This window comes from Oncorhynchus mykiss, chromosome 3 (genome assembly GCF_013265735.2).
Source record: "Oncorhynchus mykiss isolate Arlee chromosome 3, USDA_OmykA_1.1, whole genome shotgun sequence".
Lineage (NCBI taxonomy): Eukaryota > Metazoa > Chordata > Actinopteri > Salmoniformes > Salmonidae > Oncorhynchus > Oncorhynchus mykiss.
The window spans coordinates 29,420,444-29,434,389 of record NC_048567.1 but is presented as its reverse complement, the minus strand read 5'-3'; the positions used below and the strand labels follow the sequence as shown (position 1 = coordinate 29,434,389).

At 42.8% G+C, this 13,946-nt stretch overlaps 1 protein-coding gene across 1 annotated transcript in view; it reads left to right on the top strand.

The window, feature by feature from the left end:
• Positions 1–13,946, top strand: part of stk40 (serine/threonine kinase 40) — a 30,945-nt gene that overhangs the window by 8,743 nt on the left and 8,256 nt on the right. Inside the window, exons 7-10 of the mRNA XM_021595514.2 lie at positions 6,626–6,741; positions 8,867–9,011; positions 9,449–9,568; positions 9,751–9,835. Coding sequence (XP_021451189.1) covers positions 6,626–6,741; positions 8,867–9,011; positions 9,449–9,568; positions 9,751–9,835 — 466 coding nt within the window. The remainder of the gene's footprint in view (positions 1–6,625; positions 6,742–8,866; positions 9,012–9,448; positions 9,569–9,750; positions 9,836–13,946) is intronic.

Sequence of the window (13,946 nt, the reverse complement as noted above, 5' to 3'; positions counted from 1 at the left end):
GAAGAACTACAGTGTTCTTTGTTTACACCCATTAAGCCGTAGACCCAACCATCTCTTAAAGAATTCACGTGAACACATGACTGAAAATATTTCAAGATTAAAACACTAACTTCCAAGTGCTAAAGGTAGTAGCCTAAAATTAGAAATTTAACACAAGGGTGTCGTTAAAACACTACCTAGGCCTTTATCATGAGATCCTTTGAGTGACTTTGGTTCAGGTTATGATATGAGCAAACTGAACATATTTTTGTCTTGCCCTTTGGAGCAGGGCATGTAATGGCCTTTGTCATTGCAATAGTCCTGATCTTATGTGTTTGCTGGGTTGTGTCCAGTCCAATGGATGCTTGCTCATCTCTGGGAGGAAGGACATCATCATTGCGCAGCAGCTGATAGCTAGTTCCATCAGTGTGAAAGGTCCTTGGCCAGAACACCAGGCTCCAGACAATTTAAGCTGTGAAGGAGAAAGGCAGACAAAAATATACAAGGCATTAAAACCTTGCATTTAAGTACCAAGAAAAATACCTGTAGTGCTGTTTGTTCATCTCCTTACACTTGTGGGGAGAGCAGGTTTCTGCTGAAAGACAAATTCCAGATCAATAGGTAAAGAAAATGTGTGAATTAATCTCCTATAGCTTGTTATTGCCTGTTACTAAAATGCCCTGTACACTCAACCTGGATCCAGCCAAACAATGGCAATGCAGACATTACAAGATAACAAGCTAATAATTAGCAAACGTTTAACTTCATCATTACCAGCAGGCTAGATGTACATGGTATTCATCTTGCCTAAATGCCATGGTTACTCCACTTTTTGGGGGGGGGGTTGACAGAAGTCAAGCTAAAAAACAATGTAATATTCTCTACAAGCCAGTATATTGAATTAAATTGAATTTCCACTTTACCGGTTGTACATGCTGTTGATGGGAGGTAGAGATGGGGTATCCACAGGATAGTGCTGTTTACCTGACTCTTTGCAGTGCCGGTAGTTTGTCGCTTGTATTAATAGCCGAATGTAACCAAAATGTCGCCTGACACACGTTTCCTTGCAATCAGCTGGAAGTGTTTGCCTTTTAGTTAGGCTTGGCCATATTTTTCAAGTGTCTGTCATGTGCAAATTGCATCAGTTGAAAATAACTGGAAATACAGACCAGTGTACTAAAGGTTGTGTTGGTAACACTTCCCTGTGGATATTGTTTTATCAAATTACCTCTGACATAGATTACTGGTTGTCAACCGATGTCCCTGAATTGAAATTAAGTTAACATTCTGACTTTTAATGGGACTGTTCGGGAATGCTGAGCCTACATGTTAGAGATGAGTGTAACTATTTCACTCTCCGATTTCTTTACGAGCCTAGTATTAATCTAGCTGGTCAGCTAGCTGAATATGCCGATGTCTAGCTATTTAGCCATTTCATCTGTGCCTGTCACTAAACACTTAACATAACAAACTGACAAACATATCGTCCTGGCTTTGCACAACAGCAATCAACATTAACCACAGAATGCAACTGGCCATCTCAGCTAGCTGGCTATAACATTACCTGGATGCAACTGTCTAGCTAGCAAACAAGATAATTAACCCTTGTGCTTTTCTGGAAAAAAATTGTCCATTATGGTATGGGTCAGGTTGACCCGCACAGTTTAAACAAAAAATCAAGTAAAAACAACTATTGTCTTGTCAGATCTTTCAGAAAGAAATACAAGAAAAAACTCTAAGAACTATTTGTTGAAAATATTTCTCACAAACTATCATTTTGTGTTTCCCCAGGTAGGCTTTTTCCCCCTGGTGTTTTCCATTAACACTTAGGTGTGATTTGACTTTATTGGTCAAGCATCCCTTCAGTCTTTCTCTCCACATGTTGAACGCAATGTACGTGTGTGCTTTCTGCAGATGTATTTATCGCATTCTACACAAGTGGTGTTGGTTTTACTGTCTTGGCGAGAATGGCAGAGCAAATTGTGTAGTTCCTGGAACAATTTTGAGTACATTGGAAGCTGACAGTCTACCTTGACTTTGTCGTGGTGACAGTGACCATTCTATATTACTGTCTTTGGACTTCCGTGTCCTCTCTTCTCTGGATGATGGTTGTTGCATGCGCTCTCATCTGAAACCTCTTCACCAAAGCAAATTCACAATCAGGAGGACAATGCTGTTGATGATCCAATCTCTGAAACCTCTTCTATTTCGCAGTCCAGAATTTGTGATGAGGCTTCATTGATTGAATCTTTTGGAGCTCATTTTTGACTCTCTGTCAGATCTGCTGCTCTCGCACTGAGAAGGTTGGGCAACTCCTTTTCGCCCATAATTATAAAAGTGCAACCAGAACCAGTCAAAGCCGAATCCATCAAAGACACTGTTTATTTTGGACCCGTGCGAATATCAATACACATGAAATTCTCCGGGTCAAAATGACCCACATGTCTGCAGATTTTGTATTCAAACATTCCCCAACACATCAGTATGTTAACATTTTGAAGTTAGGTTCATGACCCTAAATGAGAAAAGTCATTGAATTTCATGGAGAAAGAGGTTAACTAGTATTTTTGGCAACTCAAAAGTAGAAATGGGTCAAATTGACCAATAAAACAATGCACGAGGGTTAAACAACGGGAAAGTGGCATATTCATGGGTCTGAATGGGTTTCATTCATGCATACACATTCATATCTAATTACTAGTGCCCATACATCTGTTTCTCAAACTAGACACTCTAATGTACTTGCCCTGTTGCTCACCGGGGCCTCCCACTCCTCTTTCTATTCTAGTTGGAGACAGTTTGCGCTGTTCTGTGAAGGGAGTAGTACACAGCGTTGTACGAGATCTTCAGTTTCTTTGCAATTTCTTGCATGGGATAGCCTTCATTTCTCAGAACAATAATAGACTGAGTTTCAGAAGAAAGTTATTTGTTTCGGGTAATTTTGAGCCTGTAATCGAACCCACAAATTTCTGATGTTCCAGATACTCAACTAGTCTGAAGAAGGCCAGTTTTATTGCTTCTTTTAATCAGAACAATAGTTTTCAGCTGTGTTAACATAATTGCAAAAGGGTTTTCGAATGATTAACTAGCCTTTTTAAAATGATCAACTTAGATTATCGAACATGACGTGCCATTGGAACAGAGGACTGATGGTTGCTGATATTGGGCCTCTGTATGTCTATGTAGATATTACATTAAACATCTGCTATTTCCAGCTACAATAGTAATTTACATTAACAATGTCTACACTTTTTTTCTGATCAATTTAATATTTTAATGAACAAAATGTGCTTTTCTTTCAAAAACAAGGACATTTCTTAATGACCAAACTTTTGAACGGTAGTGTACATTTTGCACAATGAGCACTTGTCTCTCAAATACATTTAGTTATTGGTTAGCTAGCTAGTGAATTTTTGCCTTACTAGCATTGACATGAAATCAGTCAACACCTCAAGGCATTGTATCAATAATATGAAACGAGCCACTTATGATTCCCCACATGGCAGTTTCTTGTCAGCTCTTTCTAGCAAAATTTGGCCATCCAGAATCTCAACACGCTAACTTCTGCACCATGGAAGCGCGCACATCATTCTCCTGACATGGTCAGCTAACCCATCTATACTGAATCTAGAACGATATCGCAGCCTCTTGCAATATAGATATTGTGGATGTCAGTATTGCAATCTTATATTAAAAGTAGATTAATCGTGCATCCCCAGTGAGCACCATTCGGCCGCCGTAGTGGTGATGAAACAAAGTGTTTTGTTGTGGCCGGTTGGGCTGCTGCACAGAACAGAGCAGACGAGTAGAACACTCTGTCCCAGCTGGAGACAAAAGGAGAGGCCTGCCAAAGGCCCTCCATAGCTCAGGGCTGACTCACCATGGACACACATGTCTCTCGCTCTCACACACACTCAGCCCTCTATTTACTCTCCCTCCCTCCCTCCCTCTGCTCTGTCTGTCAGAATATTTTTTTTCTCAAACTCTTTGCGCCTTACTCCTTTCTGTTTTCTCATGCTTCCTTTCTTCCATTCCCTCTCATTGTCTTCCTTTTTTGGCTTTTGCCTTTGCTCTCCGTGGTTTCATGTGTCCTCGCTGAATGTGCATGCATACAGTATGGGGGAGGGATGGATGGAGAAAGGCCTCTCCCAGATTTGGGGTATGCAAAAACGATTTTACACCAGACATTTGTACATGTGAAGCAGGACAAATGTAAGCACCCCCGATTTGATATTCGATCTCTGTGCACTTTCACCACCCTGTGAAGTTCATAACTTATTTAATCTGCCTAATAAACTACATGCTTTTCCCAGTCCTAGTGGTGGGCTATGTTGTTTGGTCTTATCATCGAATGAATCCAAGTTTACTTCGATATGATTGCTATTATATAACTATTTGTGCATAAAGGCGTTTACACGGTTATTTCTTGTGTAATTTTTGACAAACATTGCTTGCTGACAATGAAGGTACCTGCATTTCCTGTTTCCACCATGGTTCAGGTCATTAATCCACAGGAAATGGATGGAAATGAGGCTATTATTGCATTTTGCCAGCAAGTTGTTTTAAATAGCTGGTGTTTGTAGGCTAGTAATACTTGAATAACCGAGGGTGTACTTTAGGGTTGTAAGATGTTTGGTTGATTGCTAACTAGACTTGAGCCTCCTTGTCAGGTAATCAGTCTTTAGACTGCGAGGTGCTTGTTTGTCATCATGCTTCTGTCAGCTGCCACTGACGGTGACATCAGCCTCTGCATATATTCCCACTGACTGTGCTGTACAGGTGTAAACTAATCTTCAATCTTCCCTTCACCAACTTCCTGTCCTGCAAAGCTGTGTGCGGTATCATTGTCAGGAGTTTGCTTATGCTGGAAATAAACATTGCAAACCAAATTTAAAAAGGGTGGTTCAGGGTTCACAAATAAGTAAAAAGGCAACATTTCAAAAATAGGAGCAGCTTTTAGTAGCATTTCAAAGTCCATCTGTTTAAAACTGGAAAGCAAAGTTGACCTTTTTTTATATTGTAAATTGTTTGATTGGACACCAGTCACACACAGGTAAATCCTAAAATGTTTGAGGGAAATCCTTGACCTCACCACACTGTTCTGTTTTTTTTTTTTTAAATCTCTCAAATATAGCATCAATTTGAGGGACACTCCTGCTGAATTTTTTTTTTAGTAAAAACATTTTTTGTGCAATTTGAGCTTTATGTAGAGCCAGAGGATGCCATGTTCAACTCCTTTCCCATCAGTCTGGTTATTTTGGGCAGGATGGGGGGGAGTCACAAGGGATGTGGAGGTTTCTGGTTTCCTGTCTCCTGGGGTCACATGACCAGAAAGTGGAGACGGTGTGGTTGTTTTGGTCAACCCAGTCCTAAAGGTCCCTCTCACGAGGCAAACACGCTATCTCTTTCATGGAGAGGATACAGAGTAAGAATAGCAACCGCAGTTGTGTGATGCATGCAGGCGAAAGAAAGGCCCCCTTTAATAAAGCAGCTTTTTATCTAGAGCCCTTCAAGCGCAGCTTCCTGTCATTGTGAAGTTCAAAAGGCTACTGCATTATAGACAATTCATGCTCACAAATTTTAAATAGCCTCAGATGGTAGACTGTCAAGACATAACATTTTAAAAGATTAAACAATTTTTACAATGTGGCATTTTTAGCAAGCATGTTTTCACAGGAATTAACCTTAGCCTAAATGTGGCCTTCTGTCTGTGCGCGCAGAATGTGAACCGCACACAGTGTGAAAGTGAGAGAGCATAGGGGAAGCTGCATTGACCTCGGTCCTTGGAGAAAGGGGTGAGAACATGAACTTGAGTGGACTAAGGCGCTAAATTTCAGTTGTGATTTGTGTAGCCTGTGCATGCGTTGTGTGGGTGGACTTAAGGAAAAGTGCACACACAAGCTTATGTGCTTTGCATACACATTCGTCAATTCAATTCCATGCAGGATTAGTCATTGAGATAATTAGCCCAAACCACAGGTTGACTCACATGTTTGTCAAAGTGCAGCCTTTTTTATTTCCTCTTTCTCTCTACATGTTTCTCTCTACTGTATGAAGGCCTACCATTAAACCTTGCACCCCCCCCCCCCCCCCCCCCCCCCCCCCACACACACACTGTTTATCTATGATGACTCATGCAAACATCTGATAGGCCTATGTTTCTACAGAAACCAATATGATGTCCCTAGCAACGGCGCTTGAGTGCCAGACTGTCTGGAGTTTACTCTGTCTCTAGATATCACTGTCCTCCTGGTTTGGAGTTGTCCCTTCAACTGCTGCTTGTGATCGTATAGTCTTGTGTTTCTTTGAAACTTCTTAGCATAAAAAAAGAAACCCAAGAGTCTAATGCTTTGCTCAGTTAAATGTGCTGCAGTCAAATTAATTAGTGAGTGACATACGCCTCCCACGTCAGTCGGCATCTATTTAGTTTCATGAAGCATTGTGTATCACACAGGCCTACCAAACACGTATGTTTTTGTGATGACGAGGCAGACCATTACAGTCAGGAAGTGGAGTACAGTTTCCTTGGGTCATATTCATTAGGGCATACTGTGGTGCATTTCTTTCACGCAGTTTCTGACAGTTCTTCTGTTTTATATCTACTGAATATGACCCTGGTGTGTGTTGGTGTCTCTGTGTACCTTAGGACTCACCGGATTACCATCACCAACTTCTGCCTGGGCAAGCACCTGGTGAGCGAGGACGACCTGCTGAAGGACCAGCGAGGAAGTCCAGCCTACATCAGCCCTGACGTACTGAGTGGTGAGAGGAGACACACACACACACACACACACACACACACACACGGCTTGTGAGGGGAAAGGAGAAGGAAGTTCTGTCAGTCTGTCACAAATGCTACTGACTGATGCCAAACACAATCGCATAACAGTTCAATTGAAACTTCCATATCTCCATGCTTACTTTATGTAACAAGTGGACGCAAATCATGTAGGCCTATTGATTTCCAAGGGTAACTCGCATGTTATTTGTGAAATGTGTTGGAGGTTTGACTGATAAACTCCTGTTATATCTTTTACTGTTCTGTTGAAAGGGTCAGCCAAGTTTAATCTGGGTCGAGCTGGGTAACTGCGAGTCAGTCAGTAGGCTTGCGTAATGTTTGGCAGGCCACTGTTGCGTTGGATATTTCCGGTTATTAGGCAACATCGATAGCCTATTTTGCAAACTTGGGAACATTAGTGAAGGCTGAAAATCTCAAGGTATTTTGTTTTTCATTTATTGACTTGATCATCTCCGTTGCATGATGTTCTCTCGTGATAAGCTATGTGTTAGGGTATGTGGTGTTGCTTTTGTTTGGGTTTATTGCAAACATGTATACTGTGCTACATTTTGCTATTAGTTGAATCGCTTGCTGCAGAGACGGCACACAATATTCCATCACTCGGTAGTTTGTGCACGCACTTCGTGCACACAGTTTGAAAAGTGTTCTTAGCCCTTCAGTCTAGACACGATTGTCAGGGAAACGTGTGAAACGAGCAGATTTGGATGGTGTCTTCTTCCCCTCTCCATTTAAAACGCAGAACCCAGGCCTATATGAGCGGAACATGACAAGTTGGAGACAGAACAATGACAGAACAATGAAACTGAGCTCCGGTGAGTCACCCTGATGACTCACCGAGAGGGAAACTACTCCCAACCCCCCCCCCCGTCTGTGTCAAATGCATTACCATTATTGCCCCATGGGCGGAGGGAGGGAAGCAAGTGACTGCCTCTTTAACACTTTTCTCTGGTTCTAAAGAAGAGCACCATGCTCATTTGTCCTCCCATACATCACTGTCTTCTGACTCCTCGTGCCTTTACTGTTTGATATAGGTTTAAGCATAATGGAGGTATGGGATTGCGGTTGGGAATTTCTTGGAAGATGAGTCTAGAGCTGCTGCAGTTGGAGTGTTGAGTCACATTGTCTTCTTCTGTGTCCAATTGGTTAATCATTCAGTCTGAGGTTGATTAATGAGATATTATGGGTGGTTCTGGAGGAGGACAGTGGGTTGAAGAGTAACGACAATGTTTGTGGTTGAATTAAGATTCGATAGTGTGATTGTACTGGTGCATGTACGTACATGATGTGGAAGCCTATATGCAAAACATGTTTTTTAAAGAAGTGTCGTTTTCTCAGTTGCAAAATGTCAAACATGAACCCGTTTTCCATCCACACTTTTCATGCGTGTATATGTCGGATACAAAATGTAATGACGGGAATAATAGAAACGGTACATTTTCATATTGTCAACATGTTTTTTTTGGTGAACTTTCAAAATGTCGATAACATTTAAACTTTGTCACTGAAATGCTGGTGGAAATGCTTTTATGCTCAAATGAATGTAATAATATCGTATCAAAAACTTTGAGTCAGGCGACGTTGTCTTCCCAGTATGACTTGTCACAAAAGCATGCCGTTTAGGCTACAGATGAAATAAATGATGCACTTCAGAGTGGTGAAAGTGCGTAGTGATGAGCTTGATGCTGCTTTCCAATAAATATCAAGGGTCTTATTCTGGTGACAGGATAGTCGATGCTTGGCTGCCGTTAGAAAAAAAAAAAAAACTTTTTTGTTGTCCATAACGATAATCTCATGTTGGCTATACGTGTTCTCTAGCCAACAGCGCTCAGATAGCATTGGTCCCATGCTAGCATTGAATTTTTTTTATCCGGTACATGGGAATTTAACTGCAAGGTATTTTAATGTGCATTACGTCATCACTTACAGCCTTTTATCTGTACAAGTCCAGTTGATGGAAACTCATCTTTGGTGGGAAAATTCACTTTTTTAAAATTATTATTTAAAAGATTTTAATAAATCTGTCGCCATTTGTAATGAAACCTAGTTCGTGAAACATTTTTTAAATGAATCTATTGTCTTCCTTTGCAGGCCGGCCGTACCACGGTAAGCCCAGTGACATGTGGGCCCTTGGCGTGGTGCTGTTCACCATGCTCTACGGCCAGTTCCCCTTCTACGACAGCATACCTCAGGAGCTATTCCGCAAGATCAAGGCTGCAGAGTACTCCATCCCAGAGTAGGTCAACATACAACCCCCCCACCAATAGTGCCACACATCCCATACTAAACCACACAAGCATTATTACTCCACTACTACAGAGTTCCTACTATGATGCATATCATGACAGTTGGTCTACTCAAGGACTTGGTGCAAGTCTGCCAATATCAATTAATTTCTGAGCCATACACTATTAATTAACTAATAGTAATGTATGCTGTTTAGCAGATGCTTTTATCCAAAGTGACCAAAGTGGCATGCATTTTACATACAGGTGGTCCTGGGACTCGAACCCACTATCCTGGCTTTGCAAACGCTATGCTATACCAACTGAGCTACGGATGACCGTGCTCTTATTGGTTCCTCCTATGTATTATGCAACAGTTTCTCCTTCTGGTTTTGACAGCCATAAATAACTATTCCCCCACTATCCTTTCCTCCCTCTCTCCCTTCAGGGACGGGCGTGTGTCGGAGAACACTGTGTGTCTTATACGGAAGCTGCTGGTGCTGGACCCCCAGCAGAGGCTAACCGCTGCCGAGGTCCTGGAGTCTCTCAGTGGCATTATTGCCTCATGGTGAGTCACGCCCTCTGGTGGACAGGGAGAGAACTGTAAATATTGCCAGTTGTGGTTTAAAAAGTGCATAACAACAATGCATTCTGGTTTGAGAATATCATGTTTAACTTGGTGGCATTAATAGAATCATCAGTCAACCCTTGCTGTGTCTATAAACTGCCTTTTGTGTGTGCGCTTTGCAGGCAGTCAGTATCCTCTTTGACCGGACCTCTTCAGGTTGTACCGGACATTGATGACCAGGTCAGCCACCCAGAGCATCTCCAGGAGGTGAGATCCCTGTTGTCAACAACCCCTTGATCCTCCTTTAGCATTAGCACATGGCTAATCCTCAGAACTTCAGCTCACCCAAAGCCTTCTGGGGAACAGAGCCAAATGCTCCTCTCTTATTGACCGGTGCTTTGGTGTTTGATGTTCTCACTGCGCCACCATGAGGCTAGCACTTTCATTACATTTGAATCCAATCTTCTTAAATCTAAAGGTGTTGTAAGAAATACAAAAGTGTGTATAGTATAGCTTGACATAGTGAGGGGGAAAAAGTATTTGATCCCCTGATTTTTTTACGTTTGATCATTTCTTTGTCAGTGGGCAGTCTAATTTTAATGTTAGGTTTATTTGAACAGTGAGAGACAGAATAACAAAAAAATCCAGAAAAACGCATGTCAAAAATGTTATAAAATGTCCTATACTCAAGTTTGTTACCTGTATAAAAGACACCTGTCCACAGAAGCAATCAATCAGATTCCAAACTTTCCACCATGGCCAAGACCAAAGAGCTCTCCAAGGATGTCAGGGACAAGATTGTAGACCTACACAAGGCTGGAATGGGCTACAAGACCATCGCCAAGCAGCTTGGTGAGAAGGTGACAACAGTTGGTGCGATTATTCGCAAATGACAGTTATTTTGTGTTTCTTCCAATCTCCCTCGGCCTGGGGCTCCCTGTAAGATCTCACCTCGTGGAGTTGAGATGATCATGAGAACGGTGAGGAATCAGCCCAGAACTACACGGGAGGATCTTGTCAATGATCTCAAGGCAGCTGGGACCATAGTCACCAAGAAAACAATTGGTAAAACACCACGCCGTGAAGGACTGAAATCCTGCAGCGCCCGCAAGGTCCCCCTGCTCAAGGAAGCACATATACATGCCCGTTTGAAGTTTGCATGGCCAAGGCAACAAAGGAGTTGCACAAGAAGAAGCACATTAAGTTCCTGTAGTGGCCTAGTCAGTCTCCAGACCTTAATCCCATAGAAAATCTGTGGAGGGAGCTGAAGGTTCGAGTTGCCAAACATCAGCCTCGAAACCTTAATGACTTGGAGAAGATCTGCAAAGAGGACTGGGACAAAATCCCTCCTGAGATGTGTGCAAACCTGGTGACCAACTACAAGAAACGTCTGACCTCTGACTGCCAACAAGGGTTTTGCCGAGGGGTCAAACACTTATTTCCCTTCATTAAAATGCAAATCAATTTATAACATTTTTGACATGTTTTTCTGGATTTTTTTTGTTATTCTGTCTCACTGTTCAAATAAACCTACCATTAAAAGTATAGACTGATCATTTCTTTGTCAGTGGGCAAACGTACAAAATCAGCAGGGGATAAAGTACTTTTTTCCCTCACTGCACATTCTCAGTTATAAAGCTGTAGATTCAAATCAAATCCACATCAAATTTGATTTGTCACATGTGCTGAATACAACAGGTGTAGGTAGACCTTACAGTGAAATGCTTACTTACAAGCAATGCTAACCAACAATGCAGTTAAAGTAAATGATAAGAAATAAAAGTAACAAATACTTAAAGAGCAGCAGTAAAATAACAATAGCGAGTCTATATACAGGGGGTACCGGTACAGAGTCAATGTGCTGGGGCACATGTTAGTCGAGGTAATATGTGCATGTAGGTAGAGTTATTAAAGTGACTGCATAGATAATAACAGAGTAGCAGTATTGTAATGGGTAGCCATTTGATTAGATGTCCAGGAGTCTTATGGGTTGGGGGGGTAGAAGCTGTTTAGAAGCCTCTTGGGCCTAGACTTGGCGCTCTGGTACCGCTTGCCATGCGGCAGCAGAGAGAACAATCTATGACCAGGGTGGCTGGAATCTTTTAGAATTTTTTTTAGGGCTTTCCTCTGACACCATCTGGTATAGAGGTCCTGGTTGGCAGGAAGCTTGTCCCCAATGATGTACTGGGCCATACGCGCTACTCTGTAGTGCCTTGCGGTTGGAGGCAGTTGCCTTGCGGTTGGATGCAGTTGCCTTGCGGTTGGAGGCAGTTGCCTTGCGGTTGGAGGCAGTTGCCTTGCGGTTGGAGGCAGTTGCCTTGCCAGGCAGCGATGCTCTCGATGGTGCAGCTGTAGAACCTTTTGAGGATCTGAGGACCCATGCCAAATCTTTTCACTCTCCTGAGGGGGAATTGGATTTGTCGTGCCCTCATGACTGTCTGTGCTTGGACCCTTTAAAAAATACACTGCTCAAAAAAATAAAGGGAACACTAAAATAACACATCCTAGATCTGAATGAATGAAATATTCTTTACTTTTTTCTTTACATTTGTGTGATTTTGCTGTGAACAAAATCAAACAAAATCACACATTATCAATGGAAATAAAATGTATCACCCCATGGAGGTATGAATTTGGAGTGGCACTCAAAATTAGTGGAAAACCACACTACAGGCTGATCCAAATTTGATGTAATGTCCTTAAAACAAGTCAAAATGAGGCTCAGTAGTGTGTGTGGCCTCCATGTGCCTGTATGACCTCCCTACAACGCCTGGGCATGCTCCTGATGAGGTGGCGGATGGTCTCCTGAGGGATCTCCTCCCAGATCTGGACTAAAGCATCCGCCAACTCCTGGACAGTCTGTGGTGCAACGTGGCGTTGGTGGATGGAGCGAGACATGATGTCCCAGGTGTGCTCAATTGGATTCAGGTCTGGGGAACGGGCGGGCCAGTCCATAGCATCAATGCCTTCCTCTTGCAGGAACTGCTGACACACTCCAGCCACATGAGGTCTAGCAAACTGGTCATGCTGGAGGATGTTGCAGGCAGCAGAACGTTCTCCACGGTGTCTCCAGACTCTGTCACGTGCTCAGTGTGAACCTGCTTTCATCTGAAGAGGACAGGGCGCCAGTGGCGAATTTGCCAATCTTGTTCTCTGGCAAATGGCAAACGTTCTGCACGGTGTTGGGCTGTAAGCACAACCCCCACCTGTGGACGTCGGGCCCTCACCACCCTCATGGAGTCTGTTTCTGACCGTTTGAGCAGACACATGCACATTTGTGGCCTGCTGGAGGACATTTTGCAGGGCTCTGGCAGTGCTCCTCCTTGCACAAAGGTGGAGGTAGCAGTCCTGCTGCTGGGTTGTTGCCCTCCTATGGCCTCCTCCACGTCTCCTGATGTACTGGCCTGGCTCCTGTTAGCGCCTCCATGCTCTGACAGACACAGCAAACCTTCTTGCCACAGCTCGCATTGATGTGCCACCCTGGACTACCTGAGCCACTTGTGTGGGTTGTAGACTCCGTCTCATGCTACCACTAGAGTGAAAGCACCGCCAGCATTCAAAAGTGACCAAAACATCAGCCAGGAAGCATAGGAACTGAGAAGTGGTCTGTGGTCACCACCTGCAGAACCACTCCTTTATCGGGGGTGTCTTGCTAATTGCCTATAATTTCCACCTGTTGTCTATTCCATTTGCACAACAGCATGTGACATTTACTGTCAATCAGTGTTGCTTCCTAAGTGGACAGTTTGATTTCACAGATGTGTAATTGACTTGGAGTTACATTGTGTTGTTTAAGTGTTCCCTTTATTTTTTTGAGCAGTGTGTGTATTTTTTTCACCTTTATTTAATCAGGAAGGCAGGTTGAGGAGAAGTTCTCATTTACAACTGCAACCTGGCCAAGATAAAGCAAAGTAGTATGACACAGTTACACATGGAATTAACAAGCGTACAGTCAATAATAGAAAAAAGTGTATATATACAGTGTGCAAATGGCGTGAGGTAAGGAAATACATAGGCCATAGTAGCGAAGTAATTACAGTTTAGCAAATTAAAACCGGAGTGATAGATGAGCAGATGATGTGCAAGTAGAAATACTGGTGTGCAAAAGAGCAGAAAAGTAAATAAAAACAATATAGGGATGAGGTAGGTAGATTGGGTGGGCTTTTTACAGATGGGCTATGTACAGCTGCAGCGATCGGATAGCTGATGTATAAAGTTAGTGAGGGAAATATAATTCTCCAGCTTCTGCGATTTTTTGCAATTTGTTCCAGTCATTGGCAGTAGAGAACTGGAAGGAAAGGCGGCTAAAGGCTTTGGTGGCTTTGGGGACGACCAGTGAGAGACCTGCTGGAGCACGTGCTATGGGTGTGTGATATGT